Genomic DNA, 23,569 nt, shown 5'->3' on the forward strand with positions numbered 1-23,569 from the left:
GACAGAGAAAAAATTCTGTGCGCAGTAGCTAATTTACTGTCATATTCTATGTTTACCTCAAAAAAAAGTTATAACTGATTATGAAAATGTTTTGTAAATTAAACATAACACCTATAGTTTTTTACATGTACTTCAATTAGATAAAGTTATAAATGTCTCAAACGTTTGACCTGTGAATGTTTGGTCGGCAAAATTGATTACTATATTCATTTAAAACAAAGTGCTGTACATGACAAGGGACAATGTGGAGAACAAAAATACTAACTATACCTATTTTCTGCTTTCTGGTGCGTCCTATTATACTATTGTTGGTTATTCAAATGTTGGATTAATTAAACCAACATGTGTCATAAAGAATTTAAAATTTCCTTTTACTTAAGAATGCTCCAATGAGATGGTTTGTATCTCTTTCAATTTAACCAGAGGTCAAGAATTTGATAAAAGCCTTAAGAAGGCAATACCATTAAAACTCTTGTCAAAGAAATTTCCCACTCATTGTGATTCTATCCCAATCGATGAATTAGTCTTTGCAGTTACTTGTGACATACCAGATTGACAATAAAAAAAAACAGTTGAATACATTATCCAACTGTATTGAGTTTGTTGTGTTTCCTCAAACTCGCAGACGCATTTGCAAGTTATATAGGACTTATCAACAGCATGCCGAAAGGTTCACTCGCAAGTCACAAAGGTTACTGCGAAGTCTCCCATGAATTTTAATACTTTCTAGGGTCAAAGTGTATGTTCATGTGTTCTAGCTAGAGGTAAAATGGCATTATGACTAATGACATGAAACAGAAAGCACGGACAATGTCTCAAGGTGTGGGGAAACATAGATGTCTTTCAATCTGTTAAGGATGTTCAAACCCAAGTTGAATCAGACAATCACATTAATCAACTAAGAAATCCACAAGTTTGAGTTCTATCAAACCGATCAATCTTTACTACAAATATTTCCCTATTAGAAACTGAAATGCATAGAAAGTCAAGGAAAGTGAAGGAAAGATATAGAATTCAAGAGAGTTGAATCTGAGAGAATTTTGTATATTCCATTCTGATTTACGTGAGTACAGTGCAGTGGTGTCTTTTTTTTTTGGTACAAATACAGTGGTGTCTTTATAGTACAGCTAGATGTAACTAACTTTTAACTGGATTTCTAACTGTGACTACTATATTATGAGTTGGGGAAATGAGAGGATTGAGCGAAAGCTCAACTCTAAATACAAGATTGTAGCTCACTATATACTCCTATTTTCTTGCCGATATTAAACAACATAACTACCCTTGCCTCAAAAAGAAAAACTCCCTTTGCAAAAAAACATAACTCGCGAGCTACACACATCACTCCATCCATAATAAATTTAAAACTTTGTCTATTTACATGACACAAAGTTTTGACATTAGAGTATTGACAGGAAACAAAAATATTGCTACTATGAGCATTGTTTGCCAATTATGTCATGAGGTTGGTACTTTATTATGGTTGTATACTAATACTCACAAACTTACACTGTGCAGCTACTTCATCATTTACAAGCAAAACCGAGCGAACGAAGCAGACATAAAGCTCAATTTTTCTCTGATTTGAGCTGTATACCAAGTAAAACAAGCCCCCCTGAAGTAAGTGCAGACAACAACGTGGAGCCGTAAAATACAACAAGCAATGTTCCCCTCAAAGACTGCAGCCAAATATTTAAACATTTAAGGCATCAGAAATCGGTAGTTAACAAAAGCAAGTTGAGGTGCTGTGAGTGAGAAATTATTTCAAAGCACCTTAGCAAGCATCAAAGCATTGTCATTTGCATACTGCAAAGAACTCTCCGGAGTGTTTTGAATTCCCTGAGCTATCTCCCATGTAAGAATCCTATTTCAAAGTTTAGCGAAAAACTAAGATTTCTCGGTCTCATTCCTCGTACTGAAAGGAAAAAAAAAATAACATGGAAAACATACCCAAAAACAAATGCAATTGCAGCCCCAATATTTGCTTTAGTGGGTGTAATTTCAACCTGCAATGCTCCAAACTGCAGTTGGCAACCAGGTTACTGATTTTGCTGAATCGCAGTAGTTTTGCACTACAAGAAACTTCCGCTAAACAGAGACAGATTAGTTACAAACCTTCAGAGTCTTATTTTTCTCTTTGGGTTGTTTATCTATTACTGCAGAAGTTGAACTAGCAGATAGAGCTCTCCCAGCCGCAATCATTGCTTTTGCGATCTATGAACATTTCCACGTGTCAATGTTGCTTAGATAAAAATCACCATTTCAAATATGGCAACATTGACTCTATGAATAACTTTAACTCTTTAGCCATGCTTTATTGTGCACATGGGTAATAGGTAATAGTAATTAAAAAACAGCTAACTTGGAAATTAGTCATAGCAGAAGATTGATTGCTCTGTGTTAGCAATTAGTCGTTGTAGAAGCATGTTATGTCTGTGCATTCATGGCCCAGTAATGTAAAATGTTTCTCATCAATTAAATAAAAGGCTGGTATGGGTGTTGAAACTGAGAGCCCTGTTTTTTTGCGTGCATTTTGGAAACCATTAACCAGGTTCTGAAATCGATGCGCTTCAATTAGAAGAAAAAAAAATTGTTGATGTTCTAAGATTGAGTAATCACACATTAAGCTACAAAGAAAAGATAACGAAAAAAAGCGATTATGCACAAATACTTGTACAGTTCATTAGTTTCCGTATTTGAACCAAATAACAACATGACAGCCTAAATTTGTTTCACTATAATACATGGTTTCAAAGAAGAAAAGAAGTTGTAACGGATGCTTAAATCTTACCAGAGGGTAAATGACCCTGTAACAAACAAGATTAGGACCTAGTTTGAATTAGTTTCTAACTTACAAGGGGTTCTCAACTAGGCTAAGTAAATTTCTTAGCTAATGAAAAAACAAAAATCATGTACAGAAAAGCTAAATGAGAGAGCTTCTGAAAAAGTTGATTCTAGATTATTTCAACTTCTGTAAAAAGCTACTATTTAGCAAACTTGTGGTCATTGAAAGATTATTTAAACTTTCCTTTTCCTCTCCGTACTTGTTGAAAAATTTGTTCAAACTGACTCTGGTTAAATGATTAAAATGAAATACAACAAAAGAACAGAACCCACCTTCACTCTATTTGGATATCAGTCAGGTATTTCCCCAAAAATGTCAATCATTTTCTCATTACAATAACTTTAGAGAAGCTAGAGAACCACCAAAACATGTTAAGTAGTGTAAATACCTTTTGTGTCTCACCTTGGCCATACTGTCCCATTGACTGAAACCTTTTTCCAGCAGATACCAAACGCCTTCCAAGTGCTAAGAAGCAAAAGCAACGAAGACATCTTCAAGCTAAATCCCGCATAATTTTCAAAGACGAGTTTTCTCATGGATTTAGATTTACCTGATTTGGCAGTGCCTGTTAAATTAGCCTCCATCAATGGAAGTTTCGCCACTAAAGAGCGGGAGGATGATGTATCGGCAATCTCCCATGCTCGAGATAGGTTTAACAATGTCTCTCCTAACTCTTTACCACACTAAAAAAGTATATCCATTCCCATTAAACAAATACACCCGTTCAATTTTAGAATTGGAAATACAGCATACAAACATAGCAGAGTCATTTTTAAGAGGCGATCAATGGATTAGCATAAAGTTACATCCATGTAAACAGATGCTTCAATTTAATTTTACATTAACATATTGATTGCAAATGAAGGAAAAACTATACACGAAAATGAAACCACCTTATTGGTGCATAACAACTAATAATTGAGTTAGTTAAGTTAGTTAAGGGTGCTAATTTGGTCAACACAGTTATTTTTTGATGCAAATAGCTGCTTGCCATATCAGAAATTGGATAGTTCTACAGGAAATCAAGGAGGGAAAACTATTATCATTGTAACAATTAATCCCAGGTGGAATCTAAATTTTGCTTGCATCGGAAGTAGCAAACTATGAAAGCATTAACAGTCACAGACACTGACACAGCCAATGAATATGACACTAACACGTAGACACCGATAATAATTTCAAATTAAAAATGAAAGTGGTTGAATATAACCACATGTATCGTGGTGATGTGTCTGTGTCCGATACACCAACACGTGTCTACCGGACACACCTTCAACATGAAGTATCGGTGCTAGATACGAAAGTGACAAGCACTAACCTCATCCAAGACAGGTCCATTTGAAAGGTCGAATGCAGCATCGTTCAGCTTTACAGATTACATACATGATTACAAAGCAGAAGAACATTGTTAATTAGCTATTTGTTACTATTGGAAACTTATTACATAAAAATGTTGAGTAGTAAGTTACAATGAGCGAAGGATTGCACTACACTTACGTCCAATCGAAGATCGTTGGGAAACTTTCCAAAGTAATCAGGAGGAAGATCAAAACTGTCCTGCAATGTAAAAACCAACATAAACTCGTGAATTAGGAAACTTCAAAAAAAAAAAATGAAACATGGGAAATGAATGGCTTACAGCAATTTGTTGGAGAAGTGTTTTGGGATCAGGCTCTGTAGAATTAGGCGAATTGGACTCTGTTAGAGCAAAACACAGAGAGAGAGGTTGTTTGTGAAGAAAAATGGTATTGAAATTGGTAGAAGTGGTAGTATGGGGGAATCTGAGTGAAGTTGTGGAAGGGAATGATTGGGTGTGATGTTGGGAAAGAGTGGGTGTTAAAGAGCAGAATTTGGAGAGAGAAGGTGAAGCCATTGTAGTCTTCATTCCAACCTTGATTGATTGAAGCTGTGTATGCAATGCAACACTCTGTGTCTGTCAGCCACTGAAACTCCCACAGAAAATGTTAAATTTGCATGTCACTTAAGTTATCCCAAACTAGATAACGTGTTTTTTTTTAAATTTTGTTCATAAACGTGTTTTTTTAATTGTTAAGAAAAAAACTCAAATTTATATTTTTATAATGCCTTTCTTTAACTATCATCATATTAATCAGGATATTGTCTTATATTTTTACTAAACTATATACTCTTTCACTCTTCAGATCAAACGTGAGCTTGATTCAGTTGCCAAAAACATGCATTGTTATATGCATGGGCTGAGATTCGAACCCCGGATACCCCATTTATTCACCTTGAAAAAGATGAATTCTAGCCACTAGACTACTTGACCCAAAAAAAAAAAGTTCATTATCGCGTAACTTCAATGTATTTGGTTCTTGTTTGTCAAAAAAAATATATATATTGATTCATGTTTGATTCTTTAATCGATGCTTGAGTAAAATAAATAAATTTCTTCTATGTGAAAACTGAAAAGTGATTTTGTTCTACATTGGAGCTTTATCGATGGAATTGAAAGGCTTGCTTTCCGATCTCAACATAGCCAAACATGAATGAAACTACAGACTTCCTTAGAGCAAACAGGTTCTAATGCAATGTGGTCTTGCAAAATCTCAGGCGCAGGGTATGAATCTTCCTCCGGTGTTTCACACCTTACCTTTACATTGTCATGAACTTCATCATTGTCCCCATCATTCTCGGCCATCGAGTTAGAAAAGGAAATATAAAATAAAACATTGCACCTCAAGTTTGATAAAACTGCCAGTGCAAATCGGTCTCCAATTGAAGACCACAAAGCAGACAAGTTGAGCTATATTACACAGCAGTCTCTGATTTGAATAATTTATATGAAATGATAGATTCAAATATCATTTTGTCATAGCATACCAAAAATTGATATGCTCATAAGCATTTGAACTTGTAATTGGGCTCTTCAAATCCCGATTGCCAACAGCATATTAGATCTATAATAAAATGCCACAAGCCACAATAGTAAACTACCGATCAAGGCACAGCATTTTGGGAAGTACACGTGTGACACATTGAACTCGGAGAACTACATTAGAACGAAAACAAAACTAATTCCATTCTAAGTTGGAAAAAAAAAAAAAAAAAAAAAAAAAAAAGCGTGTTTTGCAGTGCTATCAAACAATATTAGCGTGTGTGACATTAATGGAGAATTGAAAAATGAAATCATGATCACATGACTGAAATCAAATCATGCCCCGATGCTATTTCGTTTGTAGTTATTTCGTAACTTTGTAAAACAAATTGCAATTTAAAAAAAAAATAAAAATACAAGCATGTGTTCTTGTATGGCTACAAAATTGCTTAGATATAATTTCTCACTCTAACAAGGCATGTTAGTAGATTTCTACAACTACAAAGACCTTCTCAGCCGCCCAAGGGGATAACAGATTCCAGCTTGATCTTTAGTTATGTTGTCAGCTTGCAACCTTTGCAACCTTTCTTTGTTCAATTTGACCAGATAGTGGACACTGCATCTCAGTCCAACTTATTGGAACCAAAGTTGCACCTAAATACAGAAAGTACAACAGGTTGAGGCACAAATGAATTTGAACATATATACTTTGTAGGAAAAGAGAAAGGAAAAAAAAAAGATAAATAAAACTGCATTGCATTGAGTGTCACAGTCAGATAAGCTTAAAACTAAACAGTTTTGTTTCCGGATTGCCGGCCATGTACGAAAATCCCAGCCTGTCAGTGCTTGCTAAGTCCCCGTTAACATTTTCTATTAACATTTTTTAAAACTTGTGTTAATTTAACTTGCACAAAGAGATAACAAGACTATTAAAGTAAACAATTGTGTGCATTTTTTGGAAAGAATGAAATTGGCAAAAAAAAAAAAAGTTTCATTAGTTCCAAAAATGCATCATTCCTAGCTAGCGTTTCATTTTCTCTCCATCACAATGGTTCACTTAAGAGTCTCAACATCTTATTAGCAAGTTAAAACAAACACATATTTTAGAAAATGAAAATAAAAATTATTTTCACAAACGGGCCTAAAATACAAACCAGGTCCCTAGACCAAAGTACAAGTGTTACACTTCAACTGATGTAAACTAATCCACTCCCTCATTGATCTCAATAATGATACATGTTTATAAGCAGGGTGTGTCACAAACTTTAACAAACTCACTCTCCCTCGAACACAAGTAACTCTAATAACTAACTAACTCTGCAAAATTAGTTTACAGCAGTTTTAGCGTCTTAACAACAAATAAAACATAAAACAAACCGAAGCTTATCTCTCTAGTTACATTTTTTCATTCATGACTAATTGAGATTCCTATTTAAATTAGCACATCAGTTCAAAGCTATAATTAAAACAGCAATCCCCAAACTCCAAATCCTACCCCAATTTCACCAACCTATTCCCTCATACTAAATTATGAGAGTTATTGTGATAAATGCTAAACTAATATCTGATAAAGTGATGAAATTCAAATCGCATCAGAGATATATGATAAATAATATTTAGGGAATCGACTTGGGGGGTACTTCTTGTGTGCCCCTGCTCAAGAGAAACAAGCAGGAGGAAAAAAAAAAAAAAAAAAAAGGCATTGAATAGACCTGGGAGGGGGGGACAATGCCTCCTACAGTGTTGTCAATTGCGGAAAATAGTGGTTTGCTCAAATTCCTCTATGCAACAGTGTTACGCCGCTAATAGACAATATTTTGTACTAGAACTAAATAGTGTATCGCGAAACAATATTGATTCGTTCAAATTCTGCTATGCAATAGCACTGTAGCCGCTATTTAACAACATTGCTTCCTCACAACCAAGTATCAACTAGACAAGAGAATGCAAAAATCCATATAAACAAACAGTAACAAAAAATACAGGGAACTGGCGATAAAATAAAAAATATATTATATACGAGGGTGAAATTCCCGCAATATGAACACAATCTCACCAGCAGTGCTTTCTGCCGAAACAACGCCAAGCTCATTCTTTGCAGTTGTCAGAAAGTAAGCCCGTGCATTTCCAAGGGAAAGCTGATAAAAACAGATTGAGTCAAGTTAAAGTGTTACTCAAGTAGCAACCAATTGACTTGAGGGCAATTGGGTTTTGAAAACAACTTATTAAACTCTTAAAGCAGTAATAGTACCACAAGAGCTTTAACAATGTCACCAGGACGAAAAGACAAGTGCATGTCTACTTTATCAATCTCAGTTGCCCTAACATCTTGTTGCCTGCCAAAATAAGAATAATGAATACTCTAGTATTTTAAAACAGAAAACAGGAATAATTATTATAATTCCAAATGAAAAACACATGAAATTTGTGATATAAAGATAGTCATGCACAGATAGAGGAAAGTGAGCTCAAGTGTTTAACCAAACAGACAAGATTTAACTGACTGCATTCCTACAACCCCTTTCTTCCCTGTTTTCAATGTAATTGCTAAAGTCCCTCTAAAACAACAATTGATAACTTCAAATCTAGAGATTATCTATGAAAGAATAGCAACTCACTGTGCACCCATAGAGATTAACGTATCAGAAATTTTCTCTATTTCTTGTTCTTTACATAGGTGGTTTGCAAATTAAGGACGCAATGAATCATTATATGCACCTTTGTTTGATGTAATGCAGAGACAAAGCCACTCAAAACCAGGTACCACCCACCACTTTAAGTGAACTTTACCGGTGTTTATCAAATGCAGGCTAATGGTGGGTAAATTGTAAAGATACGCCATGCATAGTAGATCATAAAATTAGAACATAACAACATAACAGGTTTACATGCAACGGTTACTTCATTGAAGTCCCTTGAATTTAAACTTTATGATAACCAGAGACATCATTGTCTAGAATAATGATAGTAAAATTATAGCATACCTAATTACGCCAGTAAATTTTTCACGAACAGACTTCTGACCAACACACATAATATCAGCTTCAGCAATTTTAGTCATCACTTTAGTAACCCTAACAATAACGACAGATCCAGGTTCAGGAACAGGTCCATGAGCTTTATGACCAGTGACTTCAACAATGGGTCTCTGAACATCACAAACAACAACAAACTCAGTAAGAATTTCAATGAAATCATAATCAAGAAAACGAAACCCTATTGATGGGAGTCTGAAGCTATTGCCGAACCTGGTCAGGAGAGTCCGAAGCAGGAGGTATGGTGTGACGGAAACCAGTTAAAGAAGCGTAGACTGTGTTATTGTGAGTTGATGTGTAGGTTCCTCTTCCGGCTTTGACGTCGTGGGTTTTACCTATTACTTCTCCTGGTGTCACCATGTCTCGCTCTGCTTCCATTAACGCGAAGGAAGATTCTCTCGTTCGGCGCTATAAAATGAAACTTTGATTTTGGTTTGGGCTGACCAACTCACTCCACTCCTTGGTCAATTTCACTCATGAACCAGCCCTTTTAAATATCTTGTACTAATACTCTTCCGGTCCTTTTTATTAAAAACAAAAGTGAGAATTTTTTTTATCCTTTTTATAAGAAGATTGATTATGAGAGAGAAAATTAAAAGTAAGTAAGTTGATTGATGGAATAAAGAGTAATTAATTTAAGGGTATTCATAAAAATTTTTAAAATATAGAAGCGTGTTAAATGAAGATGACTATTTTCAATGTATTTTCTTGATGTTGATGTTTTATGTCTTTTGTTTCTTTTATAAATGACCGGAGATAGTAATAAAAAAATAAACACAGGGTAAACCATCAAATTCATCTCCTCTCCCTCTAATCCACTCTAAAATTAGTGAGTAAATTGATAAAGGCAAACACTGATTTAAAATATTAATAGAGTCTCTGGACTAAATTGAAAGTGGTTTACAAAGACCGTGGTTTACTCCAAATTATAATATTTGTGGATAACATTTAGGGTTAAATATGTTTTTGATCCCTATAAATATACCAACTTTTCATTTTAGTTCCTTTAAACTTTTCCTTCAATTTTTAATTCCTATAAAATTTTGAGTCACTACTTTTGGTCCCTATTTCAAAGTAAATTATAATATTTTTTTTAATGAAATTGTACATAAATGTGTAGAATATTGTAAAAACATTTCCAAAAAAAAATTAGAATTTTTTAAGTAAACATAAATTATATATGAATTTTTAACCATAAATAATATAAAAATTCATATTAAATTCATGTTTTGTTAAAAAAAAAACTATTTTTTTTCGGGAGAGATTCTTATAATATTATGAATTTTCTGGAAAATTTGATTCAAAAATATGAATTCTACATATGAGTTTACTTTAAAAGAGGGACCAAAAGTGAAGATGGAAAATTTTTTAGGGACTAAAACAAAAAGTTGGCATATTTATAGGGACCAATAACATATTTAACCCTAACATTTATGATAAAATAATGATATTTGTACAACTATTATATAGATAATACAGTTTTTTTTTCTTTTTTATTGATAAAAAATAATGAAGGATAAAAAGGAATAGATAGTAAGAAATAGTAAATACATAATTTATTAAAAAAAAAAAGTAAATACATAATGTGAGTATGAGAGAAAATGTTGTTCAAAATAGATAAAGTGTGTCTCTTGAAGAGGTGGTGTTCCTCCTATGCTGGTGAGTTAGGTTATTATCGGCTAATTGTATGTTCCTTCTCCAAGTACTAATTGGTGTTAGTAGGTTCATATATGATCATATATATGGGTGTTATCCTTGGTTGTTATATTCCCTCATACAATGTATAGTTCGTTATAGGGGTGTTTCAATCATTCTGGAACAACCGCATTCAAGATAGGTGAAAGACCTATACGATTCCAGCGAGCCTCATCTAAGTAGGAACGACTCAGTGCATATGTGATAGTCTGCTTATGATAACTGAGCTCGAGATAAGCAGCGGCACTTATCCGGTTCAAATGAGGTCCTTGTGAATAGAAAAATATTGATAGCTATCCAAGAGTTGGTTATGCTCATTTATACGCGATATTCTCTGACCCCTTAAACTTGTAGCTCAAAGACGGGGTGGAAGTCCAAAGGGATTATGGGACGACTACTCGAGGGTTACATCACTTTGTTTCATGAGTGTGTTTGATGCACGTGTCTATTGTGACGTTTGACCAACGTAACGACATGGTTGTTACTCTGAGGGGTAGAATTTGAATTATTTGATCTGATTGTGTAACATCGTAGTTTTTCTTCTTAACGAGTACTTCCAAATCATTAGCTTTCGTTAATGAATGGGGAATAATACTATTCCATATAACCATGCTATGTTAAAATCCATCTTTTTGTGGATATTTTGAGTTGATTTTTTCTTTTTCTTTTTTGAAAAATGTTCCATTTCAAGTCTTATTGTTATTTCAACTTGAGGGAAACCTCAACTGGTTCAAAATTATTTCAAGAAAAATTTATTTTCTTTCAATTTTTTGGAAGTCTTTTGAATATTTGATACCAGTATTATTGCTATAAGATGCAAGTATATGTGTGATTTTCATTTTCCAGACCTTATGCCCATCAAAATTTTATAGAAATTTATCCTTATGATATATCTTATCCTTGGTAGTCTATAAGTGTGTGTATGTTTTGTTGTAAGTGTTAAGATTTACAATGATTGATTTAAGTCTCATACTCTAACTCAGCTAAAATTTGAATGATGTTGCATGATTTTTTTTTTTTTGGGTGTGTTTGAAGGTTCAACAATATATATCCTAATCAGAGTTTTGATCGTTGTTTTATTTTGATGATTGATCCTGGTTATGTGAAATGAATTCTAAAATTATGTTAATTTCAACTATATCAGGTATTCTTACTTTCATGCGTGTTTCTTAAATGTCAAAGTCTTGCGTAAACTAGATATTATTTTGAAATTGTAACCTTAAATTTATGTTCATAAGTAATGGATAAATTGAGTCGTCGTTGTGGGGAATACCTTTCTTGGAAGACACATAAATCTAATTTAATTTTTAAATAAGGTGAATTAATTCTTTCCATTTTCTTCAAGCAAAAATTTAAGATGATCATTTAACTAAGAATAGTTTTGTTCAGACCATTGTTAGGCATCCTTCTCAGTTTTCTCTGCTTGTGACAACCCACCAACATGAGGCGTCGTTTGTGCCTAAACCAACTTCCCTAGACGTATTGAGGACTTTTGAGCTAATGTTTTGCATAATATTGAGACAACATACATATATAAGAGATTGTTTTAAAAAAATATATACACATATATAAGATATGATATTTCAGGATTTGACACATGTACGTATTCTCTGGACTTTCGGGAGATCATCCTAAGCCACATGGGCAAACGACTCTTAATGAAATATGTTTGCAGGTGTTTTATAAGTTTTTAAAGGGTTTATATTATATAATCCAAAATATCATATAAATTATTTCAAATTATACAATTCGAACCGGACAAATTTGCAATCTGGAGGCGTGCGAGAGAGACGACCAGGGTGGAAAAAGTAATTATCTTTTTCAAACTCTAATATATCTAAATCCAAGAGGCCCAAGCCCAACCACCGTCGGGATCATTTCCAGTCAGGTAGATCTCATCTCCGACGTGTCTCCCAAATCTCATCACGTACGTCAATGGCGATGATCACTGCAACACTCTTTCATTGATCTTCCTCGCACTTTTTCTTCTTCAAATCACATGTCAACCTTTTCAAATCGATCGTAATCAAAGAAAACGCTGAACAATTTCTACACAAACACGATGGCTGATGTCGCCTCAAACACAATGGTACATATATCATAGCATCACCGTGTTCTGTTACACTAAATTCCTACTATTATCAACAAATTGCTGAATTCACATTTCGAATTTCATTGAATATTTGTTTTTGTCCAGAGTCCTTCTAGTCAATTTGATCTAGGAGCATTCGTTGGTGATTTAACTATTGAAGAAGATCTAAACGGGTTAATATACTCTCTTTTACTATTAACGTTCCAATTATCATATGTTTTTAGTTAATTTTATGAATACAAATTTTAGTTTTAGTTGTTTTTGTTAATTTGATTTTGCAGTGATGATATATCGTTGGATGGACTTCAACAGGAGCTAGAGGAATGTAAGAATGATGAAGTGAGTTATTTAATTCAACTTAGTTCTTGTGTTGCAACACTGCTATTTTAGATTATGATGAAATTACATAGTTGATCTTAGCATAAGTCTCATACGTGTTGTGCACGATTTTAAGAATATGACTAGTTGTGTTGATTTCAATCCTAGAATGAGTTCTATTTACCAAAACATCCTTATTAATTGTAATTAATAGAGTAGTGGTTATGTGAGTTGAAATACAATAAATAAGGGTATATTAGTGGAAACAAGTAATCAATGTTTCATTGGTATTCTAAAGTGACAGTTAACTTGAGACAGAGAAATATTGCTAATGAGACACTTATATTGAGACGACGGAGTATCTATTTACCAAAATGATTATCAACTTCGTATTTGAGAACAATTCAATATAATTAAATAATCAATAGGAGACCTTGCTTGTCGGTTTTGTTTCTCAATTGAAGAGTTTGGTGTACTCGGCAATGATTTCAATACAAGTTATAAACACTCTAAATAATTCTTCAATCGGAGGCAATTGCACCAATTAATTTCACTTTAAGCATGTTTGCTTTTTTTATATTCTTCTTATTGGCTTCATTTAAGCTTACATTTTATGAACAATTGTATGTTCTTTATGTGCATAGTCAAAGGTCACAAATCACATTCTCTATCTTTTTGTTGTCCTTGCCTTTCAATTATACTTCTAGCTAGAAATACACAGACATGTAAGTTGTTAAGTTGTTGTTCTTTGTGTAGGTTGTTGCAAATATACTATCTAAAGGTCCAAAACTTAGAGATTATACTAAGGGAGTTGAGAATGATTTGCGCAAAGTGGAGTTGGATTCAATTCAGGTTTGTTTATAATATTGTGAGCATTAAATAGCCACGTCATTTTGTTTCTTCTTTGCTAGATTTGATGACCAGTAAGCTTTTGTCTTTACTGTCTGCTTGTAGTGATGGTCTTACATGTAGGCTTGCTTTTGTCAATTGTTTCTGACAATACGCTAATCAATTGATTTTACAACTATGCCATTTATTGCAGGATTACATTAAAGAGAGTGATAATCTAGTCTCTCTTCATGACCAAATTCATGATTGTGATAATATCTTGTCACATATGGAAACTCTGCTAAGTGGATTTCAGGTATGTTGTTCCTTTGAGCAAATTTAAAAAGCTTGCATTTATGAGCATCTGTACTGAACAACCACACAACCAGTTCTTAGTTAGTCAATAATATCATTTAAAAATGGTGGTAAACGCGTTTTCCTGATTTTCTGACAAGACAGATAATGAAAGTATTTTACATTTGGAGTGGAACCACAAGCTCGACAATTTTTGTTTATTCTAAAGCTTGAATGTGACATTTCTACTTTGTTTAGCTTTTAGAAGTATTATTTTCCCCTTACAACAATGAAGTGTCTGTTTACCACCTTTGAGGATCTGTTAATAGTATATGTCAAACAAATGCTACAATTATATTCCTTTATTCGATCATTTGAAGGACTTCTCAAGCTATTTGAATTTCAGTTTCTATGTTGATTTTGAACATTAAATCGCGAAATCTTAATTTTATTTATCAGGCTGAGATTGGTTCTATAAGTTCAGACATTAAAATTCTGCAAGAGAAGTCTATGGATATGGGTTTGAGGCTTAAGAATCGCAAGGTATGGCCATTTTATATAAACAATCTAAGAGTTCAAAGACATTCATAATTGTAGCACCTTTTGGCGTAATATTAATTGATTATCAGTTTGTTCTGGAAAGCAAATTGCATCAAAAGGCTGTTTACATTTTGACAATTAGCTTAGTTCATTAATATTTCTTTCATGGTTGGACTTCTATTCATGTTTGGATGAGGGATATATTAGTTTCACTGTCACCACTCTTGTACTTCTTTCCCCTGCTACCCAGCGAATTAAGTTTTTCTGTCTTTTGCCTGCATGTGTTATATATAGTATGTCGTATAATTGGTCTTGTTTTTTTCTCCCAACAGGTGGCTGAATCCAAGCTGGCTAAGTTTGTGGAAGACATTATTATCCCTCCGAGGATGGTGGACATCCTTGTTGATGGAGAGGTATTATGCTTTTTCTGTAATCTACTTCTCTCCTCTCCAATAATTTTATATTAATTTCTTTTTGTGGTAGTGTGGAAAACACATTTAATATTTCTAGTATTTGTTGTGACTTGAGAGTCCGGCATTGACTAAAGATAGGGCCTAGGTAGTATTTACAAGGTTTGGTCAATTTTCACCTTATAAGTCAGTTTTGTGGGTTGAGCTAGTCCCTAAGTCCTGAATTTAAGGTATTGTTTGCTTCTTATTTTCTACATTTTTATCAGCTGTCCAGGCTTTGCAACATGTGTCTGATCCGCTATCTCTAATATATGTTTTCTAATACTTTGGTTTTTTAGCTAATATTTGAAAATAGACATACATAACAAATATTGCAGTGTTGGTGTTGAGAAGGTCTGCAGCCTGCACAAAACATTATAAACACTGGTCATTTATTATCTAAGATCATGGCACTTGTAAACAAGTGTCTTTGCTTGGGTCCTTAGAGAATCAACTAATAAGGAGTCTAGCTCTTCTGGTTTTGATCATGTTTTTTCAGAAGTCTCTTGTTTGATTTTGTTTAGGCATAATAATAGTATAATACTTGGATTGACAGTTTTATTGTTGCTGGTTTGATGTCTCTTCTTGGTCTTTGGCATTTTAGACTACTGTTAATATGCTTTTACATCTAGGTGTACTTTTTCTACTTCATGTACAGCACCCAATACTTGACATGCATGCTGCTCTGCATTACTTCTCTCCTACGAGTATATTCCCTTCTAGTTAGATTTCTTTCTCACTTTGGATGCTTTTCAGGTCAATGAGGAATACATGAGAACTCTTGAGATTCTAAGTAAGAAGCTGAAGTTTGTAGAAGTGGACACAATGGTTAAAGCTTCAAAAGCTCTAAAAGATGTTCAACCTGAACTTGAAAAACTCAGGCAGAAAGCAGTCTCAAAGGTTGTCTACATCAATAACAATATTAGTATGGAATTTTGTTTTCATTTATAATTAAATGCAGAAATTTTCTTCTATTCTGTGAGCTATTTATCAAAGAAACAAATATCCATATCATCTGTTATCCATCCATCTGCAGGTATTTGACTTCATTGTTCAGAAACTCTATGCATTGAGAAAACCCAAAACAAATATCCAAATACTTCAACAAAGTGTCCTTTTAAAGTACAAGTGAGTTTCTTAATTAATTTTTAGAATGCTATAGCTTGATGGATTGATATGCTATGAATTCTGAATTCCTATTGATAAGGTTCCTCTAGCACTTAGTTTTATCTACTAGACAACATGCCCATGTTTGCTTGTGTTGAGTTTTTTTAATATACACTGTTTTATAAATGTATTTCTCTTGAGTATTAAATTGTTTCATGCACAAATCTATTCATGGCTATTTTGTTGACTGGATATTACTTTTTAAATATATTTTTAACAACATTGTATTGAGCCTTGAATTTTATCTAAATCATCACAAATTGTGCTTATAAACAGATCAATCTGTAGAATTTTGTTATTGAACTACTATTGAAGGATTTCTTATTTTAAATGTTTTATTTTCCATCATTTGCATTTGAGCTGCTAACAAGAGAACTAGTGAAGGATCTGACATGCACCATTGTATACCTCCTTGCGTTAACCACCTTTAAATTGTGAAAATGTTTTCGTTATTTTTATTAACTTTGGGTGCTTTATGAATCTAACAAATAGAAATGTAAAAGTGTAGGTATGTTGTTAACTTTCTCAAGGAACATGGCAAAGAAGTATATAATGAAGTTCGTGCAGCTTATATTGATACAATGAACAAGGTAAATGCCAAAAATCAGAACTTTCCATTAATATTTTTATTGACCAAAAGGTTATCCTAAATAATGCTATGAGGATGGAAAATGTTTGTTTGTTTTCACATTTTGTTTAAATTTCTTGCTCGAAAGCATCTTTCTAGAAAATAAACTTCACATTAGCATCTCAGCCCATATGCCAGCAAAGTTGTTTTAAAAAAAAACTATACGTTTACAATTTCAAAGATTCTTAAGCTTACTATAAAAGACTTGGAGCCTGTTGACAAAATTCTAGTTTTATATGATTATGTATTCAATCAAAGTGTAGGTTCAATATAGAAAAAAAACCCACTAAAAATGCATTTCCCCCAAGTGAAGTTTAAAGTGAGGTGTGAATGGTAGCATCTAAAAATCTTTGGTAGCTTTGAGTTGGCCTGACATACTTTCATTCTATGTTAATTTGCTGGATTTCATGGTTAACAATGAACTGCATGGAAGACTACTATTTTGGTTGTAATATGTATGAGCTGAGTGGGCCGGGCCAATCACCGATCCATGTTACAATTAACAATTTTTAGCAACTATTCCAATATTTAGACATGTAGATGTTGAGTGAAATGAGTATAATGATTTTGCAGGGAAATGAAGTTGAAAATTATTTGATGAAGTATCCTTATGCTCCTCTATATGTGCAGGTTCTTAGTGCTCATTTCCGTGCTTACATACAAGCATTGGAGAAACTGCAATTGGATATAGCAACATCCTATGATTTAATTGGTGTAGAGACAAGAAGCAACAGCGGTCTTTTTGCAACAGCATGGCAACCGCTAAAGAATCGATCTGCTGTTTTTGCTCTTGGGGATAGGATTAATATATTGAAGGTATGACTCAACCTAGAAAAAAGGGAAAAACTATGCATATTATCCTTTTGTTTTATAATACTATATGAATTGACTGAGGAGTGCATGTATTTCTTACCATTGGTGTCAGTAGTTCATTTTGAGCAGTGAAGGTTAGTCAAGACTAGGATAATAATTGTGTGAAGAGAAACAAAACTTTTTTTTCTTCAGCAGAATTATATTTCATGCCCCTAGGGATCTGTTGCTTGTTTAAAAATTTATTTTATTCATGATACTTTGAATTATTTGCTTTAGAAAATAATTGAAATTTCTTAGAGAGCCTTTGCTATATACTTTTTATTTTTGAAAGTTATATTTCTCGGTCCTTGGTATTATTAATGTGACTGGATTTGACTCCTCTAAAGAAAGAGATGCGCTTTAGAGGATAAAAGTTAAATTATAAATGATGATTAATAAGTTAACAATTAAGATATCAACAATTTCATAATTTGTTATATATGTATGTATTTTATATTTTATCACAATTTCAACTGTTGATTCTTCAATGGAAGGTTATTTTTATACTCTTCGCTTGAGAGGAGCCAAACTCAATCAAAATTTACACAATCATTAGATGACTCTGATCTGCAGAGATTGTGTAGTCATTGGGTTATGGCCTTAAGATTTGACATCATTTCAGGAAATTGATGAACCAGCATTGATTCCTCATATAGCTGAAGCCAGCTCTATGAAATATCCATATGAAGTTCTGTTCAGGAGCTTGCAGAAGCTGCTTATGGATACTGCTACTTCAGAGTACACTCCAGCTTGCTATGCCACTTAATATTGTCTTACAAAATCCTTCTGTGCATAAAAACCCTAGTTAAATACATGTTGACATTATTTCCTTGCATCTGCAGATATAATTTCTGTGAGGATTTTTATGGGGAACAACATATGTTCTATGAAATTTTTTCAGGTATTGTGATGGAGTTTTAAAATTTTGTGGAGTGTTTGCAGTCACTGTCCAATAGATGAAAGAATTTCTTTAGCTTACTGATATTTAAAATGAACTTTGTTAGATTCGGTTTTACATTGCTACTCTGTAGATTGCAAAATTTAAAATATGCCAACATGGGAACAAAAGTATCATGATGTCACAGAACATTTGGAAACACTATTGATGTAGGTGCTTGGTAAAACAAAAAATGGTAGAGTTGATTTGTTATAGATCATAGCGTTTGTATGAAATTTGTAATTTTTGCACATATTTTGTTTTTTTGCTGAAATAAATAAACATTAGCATTTAATATAATCAATAATGGCATGGTAACTAACAAATGCCATTTTCAGCAATTTTTTATTGGGAAATGCTAATGAGTTCCCTAAGGGCACTCTTTAAGAGTTTAAAGTAGTGAGTTTTTATGAAAATATGTATATTCAATGCATTGGAAATCGAAATGTTTAACTTTTTAAATAAATGCATTGGAATAACTTCTTTATTTAGTATCCTTAAAGAGTGCCCTTAAGTGCCCTAAGGGCACTCGTTAGCAAGACCCTTTTTTATTTTATTTTTACCTTTTTGGTATATAAACAGACACCACTGTATCATTTTGTCTTTAATTTTATCATTTTCAGATATGGGTTTAGGTTTTGTATAGGTCAATTGATATGCCTTTTTGGTTTATACAGGTCCTTTTGGTGTCATGGATGAGCATTTCAATACAATACTTCCAAATTGCTATGATGCTATAGGTCTAATGCTTATGATTCGCATAATACACCAGCATCAGGTAACATTCTGACTTGAAAGACCGGTTTCAGTCTTCAGTAAGAAGGACAACATATCTAAGTAAAATCACATTGATGCTATTGTGGCCTAAAGAAGTTGTAATGCAGACAGGGGCGGATGCATTTGAGAGCTACATGGTGCTAAAGCTCCACATGAAATTTCCTTTTTTTTTTAATAAATAAAACATCTTTTGAATGCTTTGTCACTTGTTAATGATACCAAAAAATAATTATAAGATATGAGGAATGAGGGATGAGAAGAACTTATATCTAAAGTTATTAAAATTTGCAATAAGCATGATATTGATGTGCCTAATATGGATGCACCGTATGCCCAAAGGAAGTAACTTTTAATTGAAAAACACCAATTGTTTATTAAAAAGTTATATATTTAATATAAAATACACAAATTATAAGATAAACTTACCATTTTAAATTTCTTAACATGTGCAAATTTGCACATGATAGAAAAAACTCATCTTATTTTTAATATAATTTGCATTATTGTTTCTTCAAATTTTTAGCCCCGCGTATACTAAATGTCTGGATCCGCCCCTGAATGCAGACAAGTGATTTTCAACATTCCCATCATCTTGTTCCAAGAATTTGATTCATAGCCACCCTCTTGAAATTCCAATGAAAACTGACCCGTTGGTTTTGGAATACAAACCATTTCTTGAGAAGCAATTACCAAATAATTGAATAATATAACACAAACGGATTTCATTGCACAGTTAAAATTTAATTAAGTTCCAATCTGCATTTCATGTTTCAGTTAAAATTTAAAACCAAACAGTAATGTGAATGTTGGCAAAAATTTGTGCATTTACAAATGTTTCACCCTTTAAACAATTTGAAACTGATATACTTATTTATTTCAGCTCATTATGTCTCGGAGGAGGATTCCATGCTTGGATTCTTATTTAGACAAGGTCAGCTTCCTGAGCAATGCATTCTGCTTAAACAAGATTAGTTTTTTCTTGACAGTGTGTTTACTGCTGGTAGATTCCATCTAGTCACAAGTAGCCCTACAATTCTTGTAGGGTTCTGAGTCTAGACAGTTATAACATTGAAATTTCTGGGGTATCGGTTAGAGAACTATTTGACTGCTTAGCTGGAACTTAAATCGATTTGAAATAATTGAATAATCTGAATGATTGTCTATGTCATGCGAAGAATCTGTACAACCACATTACATGGGAAACATAGTTAGAATCCCTCAAGATTGGGAGCAGCTAGCAGATAATTAGTGATGTCTCGGCCCTGCAACCAGCTAGCAGCTAGGTGAAGAAAAAATAGATTTTAGTACTTCATCACCATGAACTAGTGAATAAGCATCTGCTACTCGGCTCTCTTCATGATTAGCTCCGTATAGCTGCAGGACCCCAAAAATCTCTCCTCATTTTGGTCATCAAATTCTGAAGCTGTTCCCTCTCCTTCCTCATTACGGGTTTCATTTTTCACCAAATATGACTAACCTCAACTTTTTATGAGAACATTGGTGAGGGGATTAATTTTTTTTCACACTTAAAACATTGCCCTCGAGTCCTTCTTGCCATCAACACCTGACATGTTAAATGTCTCGTCAATTTTTGCTCCGTGGAAATTCAACGTTTTCCCTCCGTTCTACCCATAGAAGTCATAGATGACTAGGCTCTTACATTTCCTAGACAAGACTTTCTAGATGGCGGGACTCTCTTGGCCTGGGTGTCTGAAGTTTTGTCATATACACTCTCAATTCTCTTACATTTCCCTTGGTCTAATATATTTTATTTACTGTGATATATGAAATCCTTCTATTGTTCAATGACGATAATGGATAAAACTAACAGATAATATGAGTCAATGGGCCTTGAGTCATATTTAAAGCAAATTCATAACTTTGGCAGGTCAATATTTCCCTATGGCCTCGGTTTAAGATGGTATTCGACATGCACCTCAACAGTTTGCGAAATGCAAATGTGAAGACATTGTGGGAAGATGATGTTCATCCTCATTATGTCATGAGGCGTTATGCGGAGTTTACTGCTTCACTTATCCACTTAAACTCTGAGTTTGGGGATGGTCAGGTCAGTATAATAAACCTATCAATCATCAACTCCTTTTTGAAAATTTCTAATGCAATCCATTTGTTTACTAATTGCAGCTTGAACTGAATCTGGAACGACTTAGAATGGCCATTGATGATTTACTTATCAAGCTTGCCAAGAACTTCACAAAGCCAAAACTACAAACGGTGTTTCTTATAAACAATTATGATATGACAATCGCTGTTTTGAAGGTAAGAATCTGCTCTTTATTTTTATTTTGTAGAGCTATATATCTGCACCTAGAAAGAACTTGAACAAAACTCCATTTCAAATTGCTGGTGTGGTTCATGTCAAAATTGATTATCATAGCTTGCTCTATCAATTTTGGAATATCCAGGGTAACTTCAATTTTTTCTCGCATGGTTGATTCCAGGAAGCAGGTCCTGAAGCTGGCAAAATTCAAATGCACTTTGAGGAACTACTGAAGAGCAATACAGCATTATTTGTGGTAATTGCCTTCAATCCTTTCATACCTGGTTTTGTTGCAAACTAAAGTTCGTGTTTTAATCGTGCATGCAAAGAGTATACGAGAACAAGTAAATGTGAACTTATGCAATTTTCAAAAAGAAGATGGGTCGTCAGTGTATCGATTGATTAATCCGTGGTGTAACAGATAACTAATTTACCCTCTTGCTCTCATTTGCAATTGCAAATGTCTTAACTTTTTTTTCTTATATTTTCTTTCAATCCTTGCAGGAAGAACTGCTCCAAGAGCATTTTAATGATTTAATCAAGTTTGTCAAGGCCAAAGCCTGTAAGTATAAAGTGATGACACCACTTGTTCAAAAAAAATAAAACGACGACACCAGTGTCGCATTTTATTTACATTCAATATTTGCTAAACTATGGCTTGATTGCATGAAATTTATCAGCTGAGGACCCAACATCGAGTCCTGATAAACCTATAACTGTTGCGGAAGTGGAGCCACTAGTGAAGGATTTTGCAAGTAGGTGGAAGGCGGCAATAGAGTTGATGCACAAAGATGTCATCACGTCTTTCAGCAATTTCTTGTGCGGTATGGAGATCTTAAGAGCTGCATTGACCCAATTGCTACTTTACTATACGAGACTCTCCGATTCCATCAAGAGGATCCCTGGTGGGTCTGCATTGAACAAGGATCTTGTTTCCATATCTTCAATCATGTATGAGATTAGGAAATATTCGAGGACTTTCTAATTTATTGAAGAAGTCATAGTTATCTGTTGGATCTAATTCCAAATCCATAATATCCGATGTATGTTTTGTAAAAAAAACATTTTTGGACGAAGATTTTTTGCTCCTTTTGGGTACATCTATAGTTACCGAATTGGCATTGTTGAAGAATGGTGAATGATTCAGTTGTAGTTAGATAGAGATGCAACAAATTATACAGAATGCAAATACGGGATGATACTGCACTGTTTTTGTAATATGTAATTTTTAATTTGGGTAGAGATTTTATTTTACTTTTTTCCTGTTGAGCATGGCATTCCAGCAATTAAGATCTCAGCGATGATATTCATGTTTGTTTGCTTTGCTTATCTTAACAGCAACGCCGGTTCAAGAAATTGATTTGGACTGGCTTACTCGAATTAGTGAATCAAATGAGTATTTGGTTCATTTAAATTGCTAGTCATTTTCAGCCAACCAAACCTCATAATCATGGTATAATACACCCCTAAAAAAGAGAGTTCTAATGAATAATAATCGTGACATCGTATCAATGGGCGTATAAAGGAACAAAATTATCCAGATAAAACATACAATGGGTTAAACTCATGATAAGATTGTCATATCAACCAACTGGGAAGAAATAGCTCAACACTGTAGGACGATGATCGAAGCCACCACAAGGAAGTGTCCATTGACTAGCAAGCCCCCGAAGATAAATGATATTTCTATGCACCGACCATATAAAATATTTTTACACATGCAATCAATCAAATCACACCACGAAGATTTTTGTTGAGATATTTTATGAATTAACCTTTTTTATTCGAGGGAATTTATGAATTAACCTATAAAGAATCATTTTTCAACACATTCTGGTTGATTGATTAAAATTCACAGATGTTCCACAAAATTTACGTGACCCACATAAAATTATAGGACCCATGTAAATTTTAATCAATCAACGGTCTATTAAAAAATATGTGCCAAAAAATGTGCTCCTAACACTCTTCAACCTATCAAAGTGATGATAT

The 23,569-nt window shown here is 33.6% G+C and overlaps 3 protein-coding genes across 3 annotated transcripts; 1 reads left to right on the top strand and 2 right to left on the bottom strand.

The window, feature by feature from the left end:
* Positions 1-1,307: 1,307 nt before the first annotated feature.
* Positions 1,308-4,809, bottom strand: LOC25484619 (uncharacterized). The gene is made up of 9 exons (XM_013613483.3): positions 4,485-4,809; positions 4,343-4,402; positions 4,164-4,211; positions 3,396-3,528; positions 3,234-3,310; positions 2,116-2,214; positions 1,951-2,021; positions 1,774-1,864; positions 1,308-1,679 (listed from the first exon to the last, which is right to left on the bottom strand). Exons 1-9 carry the CDS (start codon positions 4,728-4,730, stop codon positions 1,569-1,571), a joined length of 936 nt encoding a protein of 311 aa, XP_013468937.1. The 5' UTR covers positions 4,731-4,809; the 3' UTR covers positions 1,308-1,568.
* A 1,139-nt stretch (positions 4,810-5,948) lies between these two features.
* LOC25484620 (exosome complex component CSL4) lies at positions 5,949-9,201 on the bottom strand. Its single transcript, XM_024781771.2, has 5 exons — positions 8,933-9,201; positions 8,669-8,832; positions 7,936-8,020; positions 7,741-7,822; positions 5,949-6,338 (listed from the first exon to the last, which is right to left on the bottom strand). The coding sequence occupies exons 1-5, from the start codon at positions 9,095-9,097 to the stop codon at positions 6,247-6,249; spliced, it is 588 nt and encodes a 195-aa protein (XP_024637539.1). The 5' UTR covers positions 9,098-9,201; the 3' UTR covers positions 5,949-6,246.
* Positions 9,202-12,241: 3,040 nt separating this feature from the next.
* LOC11431736 (vacuolar protein sorting-associated protein 52 A) lies at positions 12,242-22,846 on the top strand. The gene is made up of 20 exons (XM_003590877.4): positions 12,242-12,503; positions 12,612-12,679; positions 12,788-12,845; positions 13,581-13,676; positions 13,867-13,968; positions 14,406-14,489; positions 14,819-14,899; positions 15,692-15,835; positions 15,972-16,063; positions 16,611-16,692; positions 17,361-17,546; positions 18,205-18,320; positions 18,425-18,483; positions 19,197-19,297; positions 20,177-20,227; positions 21,185-21,364; positions 21,442-21,576; positions 21,759-21,833; positions 22,082-22,139; positions 22,258-22,846. The coding sequence occupies exons 1-20, from the start codon at positions 12,477-12,479 to the stop codon at positions 22,560-22,562; spliced, it is 2,100 nt and encodes a 699-aa protein (XP_003590925.1). The 5' UTR covers positions 12,242-12,476; the 3' UTR covers positions 22,563-22,846.
* The last annotated feature ends 723 nt before the right edge of the window (positions 22,847-23,569 follow it).

This window comes from Medicago truncatula, chromosome 1, assembly GCF_003473485.1.
Source record: "Medicago truncatula cultivar Jemalong A17 chromosome 1, MtrunA17r5.0-ANR, whole genome shotgun sequence".
NCBI lineage: Eukaryota > Viridiplantae > Streptophyta > Magnoliopsida > Fabales > Fabaceae > Medicago > Medicago truncatula.

Excerpts from the sequence above, each read along its gene's own strand:
- LOC25484619 (XM_013613483.3), bottom strand. The coding sequence starts at position 4,730 with ATGAAGACTACAATGGCTTCACCTTCTCTCTCCAAATTCTGCTCTTTA. Across the intron at positions 3,311-3,395 it reads AACAGGCACTGCCAAATCAG|CACTTGGAAGGCGTTTGGTA; the intron begins GTAAATCTAAAT and ends TTTGCTTCTTAG. Across the intron at positions 1,680-1,773 it reads ATGCTTTGATGCTTGCTAAG|TCTTTGAGGGGAACATTGCT; the intron begins GTGCTTTGAAAT and ends ATTTGGCTGCAG.
- LOC25484620 (XM_024781771.2), bottom strand. The coding sequence starts at position 9,097 with ATGGAAGCAGAGCGAGACATGGTGACACCAGGAGAAGTAATAGGTAAA. Across the intron at positions 8,833-8,932 it reads CTTCGGACTCTCCTGACCAG|AGACCCATTGTTGAAGTCAC; the intron begins GTTCGGCAATAG and ends TGTGATGTTCAG. Across the intron at positions 7,823-7,935 it reads ACATTGTTAAAGCTCTTGTG|CTTTCCCTTGGAAATGCACG; the intron begins GTACTATTACTG and ends TGTTTTTATCAG.
- LOC11431736 (XM_003590877.4), top strand. The coding sequence starts at position 12,477 with ATGGCTGATGTCGCCTCAAACACAATG. Across the intron at positions 13,677-13,866 it reads TGGAGTTGGATTCAATTCAG|GATTACATTAAAGAGAGTGA; the intron begins GTTTGTTTATAA and ends CATTTATTGCAG. Across the intron at positions 16,693-17,360 it reads ATATTGATACAATGAACAAG|GTTCTTAGTGCTCATTTCCG; the intron begins GTAAATGCCAAA and ends CTATATGTGCAG.